This window comes from Castor canadensis, chromosome 1, assembly GCF_047511655.1.
Source record: "Castor canadensis chromosome 1, mCasCan1.hap1v2, whole genome shotgun sequence".
Lineage (NCBI taxonomy): Eukaryota > Metazoa > Chordata > Mammalia > Rodentia > Castoridae > Castor > Castor canadensis.
Window position 1 is genome coordinate 200443786 of NC_133386.1, and position 21967 is coordinate 200465752.

The 21967-nt window shown below is 36.7% G+C and overlaps 1 protein-coding gene across 1 annotated transcript; it reads left to right on the plus strand.

Moving 5' to 3' along the window:
* The first annotated feature begins 484 nt into the window (after positions 1-484).
* On the plus strand, positions 485-15912 carry LOC109702835 (organic anion transporter 7-like). The gene is made up of 10 exons (XM_020188087.2): positions 485-1092; positions 1748-1851; positions 5345-5499; positions 5601-5769; positions 7303-7426; positions 11483-11598; positions 12231-12445; positions 13804-13915; positions 14741-14944; positions 15744-15912. Exons 1-10 carry the CDS (start codon positions 691-693, stop codon positions 15802-15804), a joined length of 1662 nt encoding a protein of 553 aa, XP_020043676.1. The 5' UTR covers positions 485-690; the 3' UTR covers positions 15805-15912.
* The last annotated feature ends 6055 nt before the right edge of the window (positions 15913-21967 follow it).

Sequence of the window (21967 nt, forward strand, 5' to 3'; positions counted from 1 at the left end):
ATAGAAATATTAGAAATGAAACAGTCAATAAATCTATGTGACATTAGCATTGGCTAATTCGTCTGTCTTCCGTCTACACCAAACCTTACCCCACTTTAAGTAATATACTTTCAATGGAAATTTGTGGTATGATTTGAACAGAAGCAAAAAGTCAGTTAGTGAATGTGGAGAGAATTACACCATGCTTCACTTGAATTAATTTAATTTGGGATTATTCACATGAACTCTTTAAATAAAATTCAACAAACAAAATGCTTACTCTAACTTCCTCCCACAGGAAAACCCAAAAGACTTCATTCTGAGTCTCACAAATTACATATTGTGTAAAAGACTGTGCCCTAAGTTGCTATTCTTCTTGGGTTTGTTTACAGAGAAATCTGAAGATCAATGTCCAGTGTTAAATGTTGGACATTACACAGGAAAAGATTTGTCAAGAGTAGATCTTTAACAGATTTAATTACAAAAAGCAAATCAGCAGAATCCTTCCCTCAATGACTTTAAAGAAAACAGCTAACTACCTGGCCCCAAGTCACTAGAGGATACTAGTTCTATTGCCCTGCTACAGAAGAGAAAAGGAGTCCATTAGGGAGACGGGGGGCAGGACCAACCTCCTCTAGAGCATATTAGGGAAATTGAACTTTCTTTCCTTATCTAGATGTAATCATTTCACCTCCTATTCACTCAGTCTCAATGGCATTTCAGGAACTCCTGGATGAGGTCGGCAGCCTGGGAAGATTTCAGATAATTCACATGGTTATCCTTACAATCTGCAATTTCATCGTGTATCCTCATGTTATATTGGAGAATTTCACTGCAGCCGTCCCCGGTCATCGCTGCTGGGTCCACATCCTCGACAATGACACTGTCTCTGACAATCACACGGGGATCCTCAGCCAAGAAGCCCTCCTGAAAATCTCCATCCCTCTGGACTCAAACCTGAGGCCAGAGAAATGCCGTCGCTTCATCCATCCGCAGTGGCAGCTCCTCCATCTAAATAGGACCTTCTCAAACATGAGCGAGCCAGACACAGAGCCCTGCCTGGATGGCTGGGTGTATGACAAAAGCTCTTTCCTCTCCACCACTGTGACTGAGGTAAGTGCCTTCATTTTCTCCTCATGAACTCATGACTTGGTTATTTAGAAGTAACACAAGTAATGTTCATGCTTTCAGATTATTTTTCTTTCTTTAAACCAATATTGATTGCCTGTATTATTAAATGTGAATAACACATTCAATGAGTCTAAAGAATTGAACAATTGATAGAAAGCTACTCTCACAACGCTTTATTATTGGGAAGACAAGAGTTTCAGCAAATGATCCATGTGTTTTGTTATAAATGGTATGTCATGTCACTATTTCTTAACCTTCATTGTAAATTAGAAACATTTTGGAGATTAATCAGAACCTCGATGCCAATGGGAGTCATATGAGGGGGTATGCACTGATATTCAAAATTTAGTAAGTGCTTCAAGGTCCTCAAATTGTTGTGCTGTATGACCAGGTTTAAGAACTGCCTATTAGTGGTTAAAAGTGGTCATTAATATAACCTACAGATTTAGGGGAGACTTCTGGAGACAGTTATGTTTAAGTTGAAACCTGGATAGTAGAAGTCAGATAACATTGGAAAGGGAAGATGGGGAGGAAGATAGACACCTGATACAATGAAACTTGCTGTAATGTTCCGGGGAATTTGATCAGGTTACACTGAGATGTTTAAGTCCTCTGTGCTGATTTTCTTCTCTTTCAGTGGGGAATGGTGTGTGACTATCAGTCACTGAATTCTGTTGCTAAATTCCTATTTATGGCTGGAATGTTGGTGGGAAACACCCTGTGTGGCTTTTTAACAGACAGGTGAGTGTCTCTGGTCCAAAGTTCTCTCTACCAGGGACATTTTCATTGACTTATGAGCTAGTAATTCATTAGGATATGGTAATTACAAATTACACTGTCTTTGATACCTTTATCCCAGGGATCTACAAACACAAAATGAAAATTTCAGTCAGTATGGTGAATGCCATATTTTAAAGTTAGAGTGCTGTGTGCAGGACACAAAAAGGACATCTCCATAACTCATGGGGATTTTTGACAAAAGGGTTAGAGAGAATTTGTAACAATATGAGGTTCAGAAAAATAAGAGTTAACGATGAGGACAAAGTTGAAAAAGCTTCACCACATGAAATCCATTCTACTTAAATATTGAAATGTAAAAAATGCTTTGTCACCCTTGGCCAGTGGCACCATATTCAGTCCCTCTCAGACACTGAGTTCGGGTGGTTTTCAGAGAATGATCATCATGTCTTATCATTTCAAACATGTAAATTACCCAGCCTAAGGTATCCGTTAAAAATTTATGTGCAGTATAAGGGCATGATCAAATGAATACTGGGCAATTTACAAATAATAGAGATTAATTTTTCACAGTTCTGGAGGCTGAAAAGTTCAAGATCACCAACAGATCTGTAACAGGTAAGGACTTGCTCTCTGCTGTATAGATGGCACCTTGTTGCTGTGCCTTCATCTGGCAGGAGAGACAAACACTGTGTCTTCATACAGTGGATAGGGCAAACAGCAAACTTTTACCACTTTTACAAAATCATTAATCCATTCATAAGGGCTTTACCTTGATAATTTACTTATATCTTAAAAACCCTACTTCTCAATACTATCATGATGGCTATTACATTTCAGGGTATGTTTGGCAAGGACACACTCAGACCACAGCACATGTGTGTTCTGCTCTTCATGGGAGCGATGTTGCATAAATATCAGTTAAGTGGTGGTGATTGGGAATATAGTTCATTCACGTATTCTGAGTTTTGTGGTGTGTGCTTGTGTTGATTACTGAGACAATGACATTAAAATTTCCTACCCTGTCAAACTATCTATTTTTCCCTCTAATTCTCTATTTCTAGTTTGTGGATTTGGAATTATTATGTTTATATTAATGAGCATTTGACATTCTTAGCATTATAATTGTCACTATCTATCTCAGTTAATACATTTCAATTAATTTACTTATTATTATTTTGGTAAGGGGCATAAAGAAAGTTATCACTAAATAGCTCAGGTTCACCTCAAATTGGTGACCCTCCCACTGTCTCAGCTTCTTGAGTGCTGAGATTACAGGCATGTACCACCACATTGAGCATTATGTTTGCTTTTCTATTTTAATATTTTTATTATCATATTATTATGGTACTCAGGATACATTGTGATAGTCACAAAAGATCTTATAATATATCAAAGTTGAATTTACCCCCTCCATCATTCTCCTTATCCTACCTGCCTCCTATTCCTGGAATAGTTTTAACAGATCTCATTTTTCCATTTTCATATGTGAGTACATAATATTTCTACCACATTCACCTTCCCTCACACTTTCCTTTTACCCTTCCCTACCCAGTAGAACCAACTTCCAAACAGGACCTCTTTTACTGTCCTGTTCTTTGTTTTTGCAAAAAAAAAAAAAGGCATTTTTTTGTTTAAGATAGCTATACAGGGAGTTTCATTGTGACATTTCCTTGTATATATGTATTATAACACAAATTGGTTTATCCCCTCTATTTTTCTTCTTTCTACCTTAGTCCCTGTCATATGATGCTTTCAACAAATTTAAAAATTCTATATTCCTTCACATTTAGAAAGTACAGAAAGCATATTCACCTTCTTGCCTTCCTTTTTTAAATCCTAACTCACCTGTTTTATCTGATATTAACATAGCCTCTCCAACCATTGTATTCTTAAAATTTACATGTTTGTTTTACATTTATCTTCAATTAATCAATGAACTATGTTCAAATTCATTCTAATAATATCTACTTTTTCATTGAGGTTTTAGTTCATTCACATGTGATGTTATTATATGGATTGCACTTGCTCTATAATTTTACATTAAGTTTTTGTTTACTAATGCACTTCTCCCCATTTTTCCTATGTAACTTCAGTAGGCATTACTCCTAAAAGCTACAAGGTACTAAAGGCCCATACATATCTAAAGCAAGAGATTTAAAGAAGCACAGACAGCAAACAAACAATTTAGAACAAATATTTTAAATATGCTCAAAAGATAAGATAGAACATGGACAAAGAACAGAAAGTAAGGAAAGCTTTATGTGAAAAATGATGATATTAAGGGAGTCAAAGAAGAAAAAGGAGGAGGAGAAGGGAAGGAGGAAGAGGAGAAGGACAAGAAGAAAGGAAAATGGACAGAGATTATATAAAGAACTCTTTCCATATTTAATGAAAAAATCAATATATTAATCCAAAAGACTCAATGAAAATGATCTAGACTGAGACAAATTAAGATCAGAATACTGAAAAATCAAAGAGAATTTTGAGTGAAGAGAGGAGTGCATTTACACACTCAATGGATCCTCAATAGGTTATTGGCTGATTTTTCATTACAAAACTTGGAAGCATGCCTATACCCTCCTCTTAATAAAGGATCATTCTAGACTGTTACCTATGCTTTTCTAAGTTAATGTGTTTTCCCAAATGTGGATTTTTTGTTTACATGTATATTTAGTTCATATTGTACATAAATATGTTAAATCCTTCTTTTTCTTTTGTGTGTCTGCTACTATATCATTGGAATACATACACATACCTATTTGTAATTTTAGTACAAGAGTGGGGCTCCTTGACTGTTCCTCAGCCTTCCTTTGGGAATGGACAACCAGATTATAACCAAAGGCTTGACATTCTGAACATGACAGAAAAGATCACACTTCCAGAAGTCTATGAAACTTAGACTCCATTTTATTTAAAAAAAAACTGTTCCCCTTTATATTTGTTCATTGTCTACCTTGCTTAATTCTTACCTCTCAGAACTTTCTCTAAGTTCCCCAGTCTGCATCATGGCTCTCTTATATCCTATACTAGAAGGTGGCATATTGCCCAAGGCCAACAACTCCAAACTCAACAGAGAGAAGTTCTTATGCCACTCATCAACAAATTCAATGTGTTACTTCACAAATGTCCCATTATATTACTTTAAACATGACACATGAATCCTGGATCCCAAGACCTGATTTTGATACTTTATATGTTATAAAGACTCTCTGCTGTGCTAAATGCATGTCTTAGTACAAGAAGACCTTCCAATGTGCTAAATTTTCCAATATAATAACTTGTCTTACATGGTTTGAATGGTGGCCAAACTGGTAACCAATTAGAGAAGCATCTTTGGTACACAGAGTGTCTCTTTACAAGCATGGAGAAATGCTTTTGAAGATATCTGCTGTTGGTTATTTCTTCATTCTTTATAGTTTCAAAGCACTTCCTTTGTGCTAATTTTACAGGAGTTGTTGCTGTTCCCATAATCCAATTTTTCCCTTTGTCTCAGGTTTGGGAGAAGGCTAATTATGGCATATTGTTTACTGCAACTGGCCATCGTTGAAACTGGTGCAGCCTTTTCTCCCACTTTCCTTGTTTACTGTTTGCTTCGCTTCCTGGCTGGACTGTCTACCACAGCCATAATGACAAATAGTGCTATGCTCAGTAAGTCAAAACTTCAAATCTTGGAAAATTTCCAAACCTTGATTGAGACTTGATGTTCCATCTTTGCTTGAGATGAAGATTCAGTTTGTGTTGTCTTTCAGTTATAGAATGGACAAAGCCCAAATTCCAAGCCATGGGAATAATACTATCAGCATGTGCTTCCGGTTTTGGACAGATATTATTGGGAGGCCTGGCTTTTGTTATTCGAGATTGGTGCACCCTCCAGTTGGTGTTTTCTGTTCCGATATTTTTCTCATTTATACTCACAAGGTATGAACTTTCTTTCTTCCTCCACCTAATGGGATCCAGGGATGAAAATACACACTGAATCAGGACACAAGAAACTTATTTGGTCCTTGGTTATCACCTGAAGGTGTACTCTCCTCATATGTACCTAAAGGTAACATGAAAAGAACAAGGAATTGCCAGAAAAAGTTAAAGATACTGAATTAGATTGGAATTTAAGATAACCAATAAACACTTCTGTAAAAATATATCCAAATATTGCAAGAGATACAATCATACTGAAAATTATTCTCTATATTACATTTTTATTTAACCAACAATTCTATATTTTATTTAAAAATTGGATAAATTATATCCCAGTATATTCATATTCAAGTAAACAAATATTTTCACTGTGAGCACATAAAAAACATTGCATATAATATTGCTATAACAAAGAACTATACACCATTTGATATTCAAATTTAACTATGCACACCTTAATTTTATTTAATAAAATAAACAACCCTAAAAACAGGGAGTAGTCATAAATCTTCACCTGAATGCTCTGGGTTTTCTGGTTCCCCTTGCCAGTGAGCCTTAGTAGATGGGGTAGTATGTAGAATTTTGCAAAAATATTTTCCTTCAAAGAGAAAAACTTTTGAAGATGAAAGTGACTTCACTGGGTTTGTATTTGTATGTGTGGCTATGTAAAGAAAAACAGGATAGAAATGTTAGTGATTTTCCTCTTTGAGGTCGATACTGGATGAAAGAAGGAAGAAATAAATATATACACATAAGTAGTGAAGGAAGGAGTGGCATAGCTCCTTAGTTGAAAAATGTAGGCAGAATGGGCCACTTACATCATGTGTTCTTTGTATCCCTTTCCTTTCTTCTTTTTAAAAAGACTTAAAAAAGTAGGTGATGTTGGTTCAGGACAGAAGGCCTATGTAGTTAGAAATGACTCCCAGAGGTGACTACAGACTTAATATAGTGAGATGAGTCAGACAGACCAGAGGGTGTACCCTCTGACAGACTCATCCATTGTGTCATTTTATCCTGATAACAAATCTACAAACTTTGTGATACTCTGTGCCCATTAAAACTGAGGCAGATTTAGCATGTTTGTGTGAGCATATGCCATCACAGATGCTAGGATTAGGATGGGTTCCAATATATATGACATGTTTAGTGAACAAAAATAATTTGGGGGTACTTATATTAGGAAAATAATACATTATGAATAGATATCATTATGCCCTTATAAGGAACATGACAAAGTCTGCACAAAGTAAGTGTCCCACACACTCTCAATCTATGATCTCCTAGTAAATTTTTATTCAAGTAAGAGAGGCTCCAATACAACTCCAGGTCTGTGTTCCCAAAAGTGCAGGAGTACTATATGGAGAGGTCGTTCCTATTTTCCTAGTTATGGTACCAGACAACATGAGATGATGTTCTTGGTACAAATGAGTAAAGGTAGGTATTAGACAGAAAGAGAAAGATATCTGAAGATACAAGTGATGTGGAAAATGACCATGTAAGACTTGACTACACTTCCACCATCTCCTTGATCAGGTGGCTATCAGAGTCTGCTCGGTGGCTGATCATCACCAACAAGCCTCAGAAAGGCTTAAAGGAACTTAGAAGAGCTGCACACATTAATGGAATGAAAAATTCCGGAGTTACCCTAACTGTGGAGGTGAGTGGGAGGGTACTTTGTATGAGACATAGGGACACAAAGCCTAACATGGTTTATTTCATGTTCAAAGATGCAACATGCTATTGCTAAAAACACTGAATTTAATTTGTAGAATATCCTCCACAGGATTTTACTCTTTATGTTTATTCAATTCACTGTTCAATTGACAGATGACATTGTGTTTTTATCATTACAACATGATGTTTTGAAATATATATTGCCCATTTATATACACATATGAAAATATATTTAACCATTCCACCATATGCACACATCATTGTATGAATTGATAAAGAAAATATGATATATGCACAATAAGATGTTACTAAATGGTTAAGAATAGTAAAACTGTCATTTTCTGGAAAATGGATGGATCTGGAGATAATCATGTTAAGTGAAATAACCTAGTCCACAAAGACAAGTATCCATGTTTTCTCTTATTTGTTGAAGCTGTGGAAAAAAACACAAGATCATTACAATGAAAAAGGGACTACTAGGAAAGTGGAGGAGAAAGGGCAAGAGATAGTAGAGAGAAAGTACGTGAAAGAGTAATGCAGGGGTGGATATGATCAAAATACATTATATGCATGCATAAAATATCACAGTGAAACCACATAAAATATCATAATGAAACCCATTAATTTGTACTTTGTACAATTAATATGTACTAAAAATATTAAGTAGAATTATTACTTGATCAATATATCTGCCCCAACTTCTTCTTTTTAATTTTATTTATTTTTTTATACGTTTATTCATATGTGGATACATTGTTTGGGCCATTTCTTCCCCCTACCCTTGCTCCCTCCCTGTCCTCCCCATCCCCCCTCACTTCCAGGAGAATCTGTTCTGCCCTTATCTCTAACTTTGTTGAAGAGAAAGTATAAGCAATAATAAGAAAGACAAAGCGTTTTTGCTAGTTGAGATAAGGATAGCTATACAGAGAGATTCCCAGCATTGCTTCCATGTACAAATGTGTTACATCCCAAGTTGATTCACCTCTAACTGACCTTTTCACTAGTTCCTGATCCCCTTCTCATATTGACCTCTATCACTTTAAGGTTTCTTGTCCCAACTTCTCTAATAGCTACAAAAGTATTGACATTGGGATCACAATATGGTATCTCCACTGCCTTGTTTACTGCAGCACTATTCACAGGAGTCAATATATGGAAAGAACCTAAATGCCTGTGGTCACATGAATGAATACAGAAAGCATGGTATAGGGCTAGTGGAGTGGCTCAAGTGGTAGAGTGCCTGCCTTGTAAGAGCAAGATCATGAGTTCAAACTCCAGTACCGAAAAAAAAAGCCAGAAAGCATGGTATATGCATAAAATAGAATATTCTTGGGCCTGGAAAAAGAGTGAAACATTTCCACTTGCAATGACACAGAGAAATCTGGAGAGTAGTGGAATCAGTGAAATAAGCCAGACACATGATTTCACATTTACATAGAATCTAAAATAATCAAGCACTACATGATATCACTTACATGAGAAATTTAAAATATAAACAACTCATAGAAGCAGAAACTATAGAAGTGGTTGCCAGGAGCTAAGGGGATGGGAAATGTTAGTGAAAGGGTACAAAGTTTCTTATTCATCTTAGGTAAATTGGAAATGTGCAGTAAGAATAGCAAAGTCTATAGTAAAATTTATAATGTACTTAAAATTATTAAGTGCATAGATACCATGTTAAGTATTCTTGTCACAAAAAAATAAAAATGAATAAAGAGTGTAGGAGGACATATGTAAGGGCTCAATACGTTTGTGGCATAGATTATTGTCGTAGCCTCACAGGTATATAGTTATTTGCAAAATCATGTTTAATGTGAAGCTTTTTATGTCAATTATATCTTAATAAATTGATTTGAAAAGCAAAAAATAGTTATCAACTTCCTCTGTCTCTGGTTGCATCCACAATCACCTTCCCGAAGCTGAGCTGATATCTTTATTCCTGTTCTGAGTGTCAGATCTCTCAGCTTCAAATGCATTCTAGTATGTATCTGTTCTATTCCTCCTCCTTCCCCATATCTTTTTCTTTCCTTACTTTCTCCCTTAGAGTTATGTTCCATAACTGTGATAAATTCTTTGATGTGGGAAAGAAGCCTGAAGATTGTGTCTTCAGAAAGGTCACCTTCCTCAAAAAGAAAATGGTCTTGGACAGTAAAGCAAGGGTGATATGTGAATCCCAAGGCAGGAGACTCAACCTGGAGACAGGATGGGAGACTGAGTACATATGGGAAGTTATAATGTCTGAATATGCCTTACAGGTTAGAGTAGTTCTAGCAGCTTTAAACAGCCAGGAATGTTACTGTTTGCATTGAGAGCAGTTCAAATGACGGCTGGTGAGTAAGGCCACTGGTTTTCCAGTGACTATTTAATTCACAATATTACAGGCTCTAAAAAAAGAAACCCTAGGTCCCAGAATTGCAGCAATTATCACTTTCCATGATGTGTATACTTCCATCACAGTGGGTTTTGAGCTAGGATCATGATGTCAATGGGCTGCTCATAATTTACTTAAAATTTTAACAAACAGCTCTTGTTCACCTATATAAAGTGGATCTAGGACTAGGACTAGTGAGCATAACTAGAGGTGTGAGATTATTTCAGATGTTTTACCACAATGAGGTCTTATGATTGGCACATATAAAAATTATAGGGAAAGATGCAATTTAAAATGTAAATTCTAAATTCTCATTTTAGTATGTGCCTCCTTTTCTCCATGTAAAGATGTTACTGGTAGGAAAGCTCACTATTAGGAATCCCCACAAGTGATCTAGCATTCTCTGCATAAATATTTCTGGTAACTCTACTCATATTTCTACTTCATTATCAAAAATGAGTAAGTAGTACAAGATGATCCCAGCATACCCTGATACGATATTCTGATATTAGTTGTGTTTGAAGGCTGTAGTCACAGACATTTCAAGACTTCATATGGCCCTGGTTAAAGGTGTCCTTGGAGCCCATTCTCATGATATCACGATAAAATGGTCATGTGATGGGTTCATGATGCAGGGGGCACCACCATGACTCCTTTCTAAAAATCATAAGCCCAGTGTTTTGCTGCTGAGGCTGGGGCAGCAAACTGAAGAGACATTCTTGGTACTGTTAGAATCCTCAGCTGCCTTACTAACTTTTCTCTGAATTTGCTTCATCATGAAATTTTTCCAACACCCTTTGTAGTATTGATTCCTTTGTAGAGATGGATGACCATGGAACTAATATTTTTGAGTAAGTATTAAACAAACTATGGCCCTGAACTCTACTTGAAATAATTTTATATATATATACTTTGTGCACAGCCTAGGAAATCCATGAAACATTACTTTTCTCATTCCTCTACTTTTTCTCTTGATCCAGATTCTTACATTCTTTCTTCTTTTCCCTCTTTTTCATGACAGAAAAAAATTGAGGCATAGAGATGTTCTGTCACCTTTCTAAGGTATCTACCAAGCAAGTAGCACAGTCATTGTATAACTCCAAGTTCAAAGCTAGTCTGCGTGTACCTATTACTACACCAAGACCTGGACCACCCTGATTGAAGCCTCAGACTTATTTCCAAGCATCTCATTCATGGAGATGCACTATGCCAGAATTTTCTTGGTATAGCATGACCTGAAAACTAAAAGACTCAGGAAATTACTCTCTTTCCGGAGACTAACCAACAGTTTTTCTACCATTGAAACCAGTGGAGAACCAAAACCAGTTGCCATGTCTTTCATATTCATCTGGTATAAATGAAGCTTTGGATCATAATCTAAGTTTCCTTGTTGCTCTGAATCTCTAACCCATGCACTCTTGTCAATGCTTATAGCCTGCATTAATATCCTGTTTAATATTTCCTCACTGAAAAATTTTCAGAGGTTTCTTCAACTCCCGAGTTACATTTCCCACCATTTGTATGCCTGCTATTTCTTCTTCAATGTCTTAGTCCACTAGACATAAATGATAATCAGCAATCTTGTCTTTTGTGTGTGCCTGGTTTCCCAACAATGCCCCCCCCCCATTTTGTGACAACTGACCAGTGTTGTTGCTGCTGTTTTCGAAGGCTGTGACATCCACCATGAAGGAGGAGCTGGAGGCAGCACAGACAAAAAGTTCTCTGGGTGATTTATTCCGTAACTCCCAACTGCGTAAGCGGATGTTTCTTCTTTCCTTTGTGAGGTACGCTTCACACAGTTCTTATTATCATGGGCGAAATGAATCTATCAAAGGGTACACTATGTGGTAGGAATAGATTTGGAGATAAAAGATGAGGAAGGCATACACACAATTGCTATGGCTAAATGTAGTCAAAAGGTTTTGAGATCTGTATAGTGGGGAGTTATGTTTATCACCACTTTTCCAGGCTCATCACCATTGACTGATGCTGAGAGCTCAATCATGGTACTAATTTTGCCTCTGAGTTTTTCTGTTTCCATTTAATGGAGGTAAATTTTCAATTACTAAAATTTATAAATCTGTACAGCTGAACAAATACTTGTCTGTATACATATACATAAAGTTATATGCTTCATTCAGGACAAGATATAGGAAAAACTAAAATCTCAGAAGGACCTATTGTGTATCCTCCATAATTTCCTTTGCCCTTCCAAAAATATTAACAATGATAGGCTCCATCATCATATAGTTATTATAAGGTGATTGTATAATCATTCCCCATAAGGAAATGCTATAGAACACAGATATGCCTTTGTATTTTAACAAAACCAATTTCCTATGCCAATATTATCTTCATATGTAGAACCTAGACTCTAAATCTTAAGACATATGTCTGTGTTCTTTGTTCACTATAGATTCTCAACATGGATGCCAGGTTTTGGCTTGATTCTCCACCTGCAACACCTGGGGAGTAATGTTTTCCTGTTGCAGGGTCTCTTCGGTGTACTCACCCTCCCAGCCAATTATGTGGCATTTTTTGCTATGAATCGGCTGGGTCGTCGAATAAGCCAACTGCTTTTCATGTCCCTGGTGGGAATCTTCATTTTGACAATCATTTTTGTGCCTCAAGGTAAGGAACTTGTACAGTGCTTTTCTCAGAATTTTTCAAGTCACACCTATATAAAATCAGAATTGTGTTCTAAGGATTCAATGACACCAATCTGGCCAATTAAGATAAATTTTGCTGTTAAGGTGCTGGGAAAAGAGCTAAACATCAGTAAATTTTAATTCTTACATATGATTGTCTTCATGGTATTTGATAAGTCTCTAGAAACTGGTATCAGTTGTTCCTGAGCTTCTCTAGGTCAGCAATGGATCATTTGCTCATTAGTCAGTCACACTTTTCATGGGAAACATTCACAGTCTAGACCTTATAATTGTCTTAGTATGCCCATACCATACTGCCACTTCCTTTGTCTACTCTGCTATATTACTTCCTCTCATGTTGGAATTTGTATTTCCTGAACTCTGAATATCAACTCATAAATCTCCTACTAGGTCACCCTGCACCCCTGGTTTGAGGAGTTATGGCAATGTAAGAAAATAAACATTAAGTAGAGAAGAGGTAGAGGTACACAAAAGCAACAATTTATTAAGCCCTTAACACTCTGTCTTTGAATCAATCTTACCAAATTGGATGGAAATATGTAATGAATGTTTGCTGAATTCCCAGTATAAAATCTCAAACTCCACTACTACCAAAACTGGGAGGGCTCCATGGGAGGGCTCCACTACTCTTCCGTGTCACCAATGATATCAGTTTGCTGCCTTACAACTATACCCACTCTAATGTTTACAGCTCTCAGGAGCTTTTAATTAAGTAGAAAACTGACCTATGAGACTTTCTATTAGTGATTTCCAATATCTGACATTTTTACTTGAAGAAAGCCTTTGTTCTTAGTCTTCATGCCTTATTCCAGCTCTATCTTCTCTCCAGCTTGCCCATCAATGTAGGACTCTCATTCTTTTATGACTTTCCTCTGCAATACTAGATCTATGTGTCATTAACACTTATCAATCATATTTTTTAACTCCTTGAGTACCTGGACGTATTCATAGTCCTCAGTAATTTCTCACATGACATATCTACATTCTGAGTGAAGGGCATAGGAGACCTGGAACAGCAGACATGAAAGTGAACTCTTGTTATAAACAACATCCTCACTCCTTCTTTGGCAAATTTCAGAGATGCAAGGAGAGTGAATACAATTGTTCAGAACTTTTTATTTACCATAAATCAAAATGCATAGATAGAAGTCACATTTCTCAGCTGGTTAGCCAATGCTGAAATTCTGTCTTGGTGGCTTTTTTCCACAATATAGTCTGCACTTATATCCCATCCAATGAGGGTGTTTTCCACTTGTGATTTGGGGAATTCTGATTCCAGCAACTCAGGCTTCCTGACTTACCCTGGTCTTCTGTTTCCAGAAATGCAGACCCTGCGTATGGTTTTGACAGTTTTGGGAGGAGGAGTTTCTTTTGCTGCTGCAGCTACCAGTTCTATTGGCCATGCAAATGAACTACTTCCCACTGTAATCAGGTACAAAATTTCATGGGTTTCCTGTCAGAATCAAAGAACACCTCTTTCAGCTTGTAGACTCATTGAGGGAAGAAAACAGGTCTGGATAGTTAACAAAAGCAATCAATTGCAATGATAACAACAATTATATCTAAAGTCTAAATTTTCCCCAGGTAGTGCTTAATCCACTAGTCTATCACCAATCTACACCTCATTCAATCTTTAGAGTTACCCAAAAAACAAGCATACTCAGTAATATTATTTTTAAATGATAAATATTTTACTATTCTGTGAACCTGAGAAAAATGATAGCAAAGAAAACAGAAGTTTTATGTATTTTTTTTACTGAGAAGACATAAGTATTTTTATTAGACCAATAGTAAGAACTGATTTTACATATCAAAGATTTGTCCAAAGCATGTGCAAAATTGCAGAGAACTTCAGTTAGTTTTTATATTCCTGATATTTTTCAGGAATAGTTAATTTATATAAGGACTTATTTATCACTAACTTAATCAGACTAAAACCCCATAAATGAATTTAAGAATTTGATAATAGTATCCAGAGGCAGAAAAAAGCACATATATGTAAATACATAAATCTATACATGAACAGATATGCAGACAAACACAGATACATTGTACATGCCATCCTAAAATGTAAGCCATGAGTCAGGTATGCATAATAGCACTTTATATTAGAAAACAAAAATTTTAACAGCCAGAGTCACTCCTCAACCTATGTCTAAATACATTGCTTTCTGTCCCATAATTAATGCAAGATGTTAAGTTGTGAATTCCATATGTGCATTTTAACCAACTACTTTTGTATTGTTTCTGCTCCAAGGGCAACAGCCTTAGGAATCATTGGAATTGCTGGTAGTATTGGGGCAGCCCTGGCTCCCCTTTTGATGATCCTAACAACATATTTTGCACCTTTGCCCTGGATCACCTATGGAGTTTTTGCCATCCTCTCTGGCCTTGTTGTCCTTCTCCTTCCTGAAACCAGGAATGAGCCTCTGCCTGACTCCATCCAAGATATAAAAAATGAGTGAGTAAAACCTCTAGCTGTCCCCTAGGGTACTTGGTGCTAGTTCTGTAATGAGGAAGACAAATCACAATTCAGAGTTCTTCCAGAGCTCTGATTGTCTTCCAGAAAATACTGGGCTCATTCCAAGTGATTAGTGTCCTTGGGTTAGAAATGGCCCCATTCATTTACCAGTGGTTTTAAGGGTCCCCTGAGGTTTCCTAGATTTACACAGACCAGCTCTTCCAAACAGGAGATGTACAAGTAAACAGAATGAAAATTTTTATGCCTTCCCTGCCCCAGTATGAAGGTATTTCATAAACATAAATATAAATTTCATCTTACTTCCCCAACACCCAGGTACTGCCTTGGTCATGGTGGAACTTGGTAGAGATCATTATAAAACTAGAGCATCTCCCACAGATGATGATGTATCTAAGGGGAAGACTTGTTGCATTGCCTGTGATATTTACAGTGATTGAAAATGTTTATGAAAGAGAAGAAAGGAGTGGTAAATAAAGAGATTTTAAAATGATGGATAATGGAGAAGAATATAAAATGTTGGTGTACTTCCCTTTTTTTTTTTTCCAAAATCCCCTTTAGAGAATGCCATGATGTCCAAAGGTTACAATAGAAACTATCAAGACTGCCTTCCCCATTACTGCCAGGAAGATCAACCCCAAGTACTTGGGCAGGAGTCACGGTTTTTGCCAGCTGGTAGACACAAGATCAGCTTACTCTAAAGAAAGCTGAAAATATGTTTTCTCCATGTCTTTTCATTTTTGTGCTTATTTAATTGCTGTTTTTGCTATTTCTTTTCTAGAGAGAAAAGCTCAAGACAAGCAAAGCAGGAAGATACCTTCACCAAAGTGACACAGTTTTAAGGAATTCCAGGAATTGACCTCTACTCAAAAAGCAATTTAAAGGAAAGAATGTCAAGATCATTCCTATACACTAGTAAAGTTTTTAAAATAAATTGGCATAATAGAAAACATGGGTCACATTTACAATTGTGATACTAAATTGCAATATATATAAAATATCTATATTATGAATCACAATAAGACATTTGAAGGAAACCACAATACATTGGAAGGAATCCTGGCACGTTATTTACATAATTAGATACTAATTATAATTATGTCATTATAATAAAAAATAAGTAGATACCTACTGTATTTCTGGATAGGATGTTGGTTAGTCAGTTTTCCATTGCTGTGAAAAAAATACTCAAGAAAACCAACTTAAAAGGAAGAAGAATTATTTTTACTCGTGGTTTCATGGGTTTCACTTGGCTCTATTTTTTCTGGTTCTGGAAGAAGGTTGGGCTGGAGAAAAGCTGCCCATACCATGGTGGGGAGAGAAAAGACAGAGAGGGAGAGAGAGAGACAGAGAAAGAGAGCATGAGGAAGAGGTCAGGAACAAAATGAACCTTCAAAGGCACACCCCACACAGTGACCTACTTCCTCCAACTAAACCCCACTTCCTAAATTCTCCGTCCTTTCCCAATAGTACCAATAGCTGAGAACCAAGTCTTCAATACATGAGACTTTGGGGGACATTCCAGCTCCAAACACTAGGATAGAATATGATTTAAAAATGTGTTTTCCCCCAATTTATAGAGAGAATAATTGATGAAGTGAGCACAATTAAAAACCCCACAGTTTTAAAGCAACTGGAAAATAGTTCCAACTTTATCTAAATATTTATATTAGTATGCTAGTCAGCTTTCTGTTGTATTGACAAAATTCCTGATATTTAAAAAAACAATAGGAGGAAAGATTTATTTTGCCTCACAGTTTCCGAGGTTTCAGTCCATGGTCACTTGGTCCATTGCATTTGGAAAGGCAAAACATATGATTAGGAGGATGAAGCCAAGCTGCCAACTTCATTATCACCAGAAAGCAAAGACACAAAGTGGCCAGGGTCTCAATACCCCCTGAAAGACCACACTAGTGACTAATATTGTCTAACAAGGTGCCAACTCCAAAGTTTCCATAACCTCTTCGTAGTGCCACTGGCTGGCAGCTAAGCCTTTAGCACATAAGACTTAATGGGACACTCCTAATTGGAACTATTATGTCCCACCCATGAACTCAAAATTTTATGTGCACCTCACAAGACAAAATATTTTCAGTCCATCACTAAGAGTCTCCACAGAGTTCACAGTTGCAGAATTGCTAAAAAAAAAAAAAAAAAAAAATCCAAGTCCAAAGTCTCCTACTGAGATTGAAGCCCAAATCCTAGTTGTGATCCCCTAGAAAAGTCAAAAAACTAAACCAGAGACTTCACTGGCCACTAATAATTTAGATTTCTTCTACATGCAAGCTATATTCATTCTACTCAAAAATTCCCAGATTCTCACCTTTAATACAGTATCAGAACAAAATACACAATCTTATCATCTAGGAAAGATTCAGGTACAGACAACAGTAATCCAAAGACAGTGTATGGAATACAATTCTTCTTGATCTATGATTGCACAACAAGGATGCTCCTTCATTCACATGTTCACATTTATTGAGCCCAACAATAGTTTTCTGAAAGGAGAGAATGTTTTTACAAATTCTTTAGGGTTTTTCACATTCATTCATATGTTCAAAACTCTATCCAGTTTCTACCAACTGCCCAGTTCAAAAATCACTACCATATTTGCATGCATTTATTATGACAGCACCTCACTACTAGAATCAAAAATTATTATTAGTTATACATTGGTACACAGGGAATAACTGACAAATTAGCACTTTATATTTTCTCATGATTTCTGATGTTGATAGTAATGAAGCAGCTTAGATGGATACAAACCTTCAACTCCAGTTCTGTTATGAAGATTATAGCAGAAGGTGTAGTTATATAAAACTTTTAAAGTGACAGAGAGCCTATTTTCAACATGGCTTGAGAGAGAAGAAACTTACTAGATAGTAGCCACAATGTCTATTTATAACCTAGGTTATAAAGTCTCAAACCTTCACTTCTGTTTTCTGTTCTTTGTTAAAAGTGAATCTGTAAGTACAAAAAATGGCAAATATAGCCATTTTTAAATGGCTATAAAATATAAAATATCCAATTCTTGAAGAAATAATTATTAAAGAATTGAGGCATGCATTTTTAAGGAAGAAAGATTGAGGAAAATTCAACTTTTCCCTCTTCCCAATACTGAGTCCCCAACACTCAGTATTGGCTTTACATGCACTTTCTTTCAAACCCCATGTACACAAATACCTACCTCAAACTCTTTCCAGAGAATTTACCAAAAGAAGAGCCTGTTATACTGATACATAAAACACATTATCTTTCTGGGAAAATAGATAGGATGCCTCAGAATAAACTAATATAAACACCAAAGGAAATTAAGGAAGGACAATCAGGAGTTTGACATCACTCATCTCAATATTGGCCATGATAGCTTAATCAGCTTCCAGAAAGAGCCACTTCTCAAACTAAAGCAGATACCTTAAAAGCAACTGAGGCCAATAGGATAAGGGGACCAGGAACTAGAGAAAAGGTTAGATCACAAAGAATTAACCTAGAAGGTAACACACACACACAGGAAATTAATGTGAGTCAACTCCCTGTATAGCTATCCTTATCTCAACCAGCAAAAACACTTGTTCCTTCCTATTATTGCTTATACTCTCTCTTCAACAAAATTAGAGATAAGGGCAAAATAATTTCTGCTGGGTATTGAGGGGGTGGGGGGGAGAGGGAGGGGACAGAGTAGGTGGTAAGGGAGAGGGTGGGGGCAGGGGGGAGAAATGACCCAAGCCTTGTATGCACATATGAATAATAAAACAATAAAAAAAAGAAAGAAAAATATTGAAACAAACAAAAAAAACAGCCACTTCTCAGACACAAAAACTGTTAAAATGAGAAAAGGCCATACCCTCAAAGGGACACTAACAGTAATTATTTATCCACTGGAAAAAATAGAATATGTGGTTGTATTAAGATCTGTTGTACAGAGTTCATAATGAATGTCATGATCAATAAGTAATACTGGCCATCACATAATTATAAATATGTCTTAGTGTTGAAGTATTATGGAAAAAGATTATATATATATATATATATAAATATATATATATATATATATATATATATATATATATATATATATATATATATATATTTATATATATATATATACACATATATGTACATATGTAAACTGCTCAAAGCCTGGCTCTCATTAGGTCCAAAAGATCCACATATCAAAAGTGGTCATCTTTCCATTCTATCTTTCCATTCTTCACATTTATAATAGGATTTAACGTAACACCACACTAATTCCTTGTTTGGTGGAGAAAGAGCTATCAAACCAAATAAGGTAAGAAAAATTAGAAACTAATAATAAGAAACTAATGCTGCACAATTTTCCAAGATATTATGTTAAAAAACAAAACTGTATTTCTGGCCAACAGCACTGATTATCCCACCCTTAAATGTCCTAAAGGTCATGGGGACAGTAACCCATATTGTGTACTCTTTTAATTTATTCATATGGAACACAAAAAGACAATGAATTCTTTTTTCTTTCAGTGGTATGGGGTTTGAACTCACAGCCTGGCTAGGTAGGTGCTCTACCACTTCAGTTATGCCACAGCCATTTTGGCTTTATTTTTCAAGTGGGGTCTCATTTTTTGCCTTGGCCAACCTGGATCACAACATTCCTAATTATGCCTGCCACATAGATGAGATAACAGACAAGTGCCACCACACCCAACTTTTTTGTTGATATGGAGTCTCACTAAATTTTGCTCAGGCTGGCCTTGAACTGTGATCCTCCTAATCTCCACCTCTAGAGTAACTGAAATCACAGGTGTGAACCACTGCTACCAGCAATGATGGATTCTTGAGTATACAATGAACTCCCACAAATAGAGCCAAACCTTGGGCCTAATGGAACTGTTGGTATCTTTGCTAGAGAAAATTTACAAGTTGTCATGAGATACTATCTTGTAGTGTTTTATGGAATATAAAGATACTTCCTATTCATTAAGAATGAAATTTAGGGAGCAGAGCAAGATGATTGATTGCTGACAGCCTCCATGTCCCAGAACCCTCACAAACCTGAAAGAAAACCTTGAGTTCATGACTGCTAGGGCAGTTTCTCAGGTAAGTTTCCTTAAAAAAAAAAGAGACCATAACTGGAGATATCAACTTGTTAATAAAAATTTAAAATCACAAATCCAACACAGGCATATGGTTGCTGGCAGGGACCTGTTCCACTCCATGCCACAACAACCACCAGAATTCTGCTGGGCTTTCTTGTGTGTTTGTTTGATTGATTGATTGTTTAGAGGGCAATGGGGTTTGAACTCAGCCTCAAACTTGTGAGGCTGGTGTTCTTACTGCTTGAGCCATGCTGCCAGCCCTTCTTTTTTTAAAATCTTCTTCTGTCTGGATGTGAGTTGCCTCCAGTTGCCACAGGACAGTCCCTAACCTACAACCTGAATTCCCTCATATACCAGAGACACTAGAGATGAGTCCACAAACTATGCAAGTAAGCTAGTCACTCTCAGACCTGAGGCCTACCACACAGGCCAGATCAGCTCATGGTAATCTGCCTGCCTCCTACAGCTCCATCTTGAGACAGTCTTTGACTAAAGGGATTGAGAGAAGGCACATGCACATCTGCCTGATAGGGGACAGTGCTGCTCCTGCAGCTCAACCCATAACTTCTCTAACCAAAAGAGAGGCATGGAAAGAGCAGGCTAAGGTAAAGATTCCATCTTGGAATCCCCTGTCCTACTTCAGGCAGTGGCTTATCACCCACCTGCTGTCTGCCCCTTTGCCTTTCCATTCTTTGTTTACTGAAAGTTCATGTGGAGATTAGCTCCTTGCCCCACCCCCTTCTCTGGTGCACTTTCAGCAACTCCACACCTCTTCTGTGTGTTAGTTTTCAGTTCCTTGTTTATTGTTCAATTTTTTTTTATATGGGGGGGTCAGTCTGCTGAGGGGGCTGTGCGGGTTTATCCCAGGGGTAGCTGGGGGAATACCACATGACACTAGGAGCTCACCTGTTTGGTCTGCTAATGTCTCCAGCATGGTTGAAGCTGGCATCTGGTGGCAGCAGGAGCCCTCCTGCTAAATGGCAGGAATCACCACATACCTATCAGTACTAACGCTTAATGTTAATGGACTTAATTCACCCATCAAAAGACACCATTTGACAAAATGGATTAAAAAAGAAGATCCAATAATTTGTTGCTTACAGGAGACTCATCTCACCGACAGAAATAAGCATATGCTTAGGATGAAAGGCTGGAAGAAGATTTACCAAGCCAATGGCCCCCGAAAACAGGCAGGAGTAACAATACTTATCTCTGACAAAGTAGACTTCAAACCTACATTGATCAAACGAGATAAAGAAGGACATTCCATACTAATAAAAGGGGAAATAGACCAAAAGGAAATAATAATCATCAATCTGTATGCACCCAATGTCAATGCACCCAATTTCATCAAACATACCCTGAAAGACCTAAAAGCATATATAAACTCCAACACAGTGGTTGTGGGAGACTTTAACACCCCATTACCATCAATAGATAGGTCATCCAAACAAAAAATCAATAAAGAAATCCTAGATCTAAAATATACAATAGATCAAATGGACCTAGTTGATGTCTACAGAACATTTCATCCAACTTCTACACAATATACATTCTTCTCAGCAGCCCATGGAACCTTCTCCAAAATAAATCATATCCTAGGGCACAAAGCAAGTCTCAGCAAATATAAGAAAATAGAAATTATACCATGCATACTATCTGATCACAATGCAGTAAAAGTAGAACTCAACAACAAAAGTAAAGACAAAAAGCATGCAAACAGCTGGAAACTAAATAACTCATTACTTAATGAAGAATGGATCATCAGTGAAATAAAAGAGGAGATTAAAAAGTTCCTGGAAGTCAATGAAAATGAAAACACAACCTACCGGAACCTATGGAACACATCTAAGGCAGTCCTGAGAGGAAAGTTTATAGCCATGAGTGCATATATTAAAAAGACTGAAAGATCCCAAATCAATGACCTAAT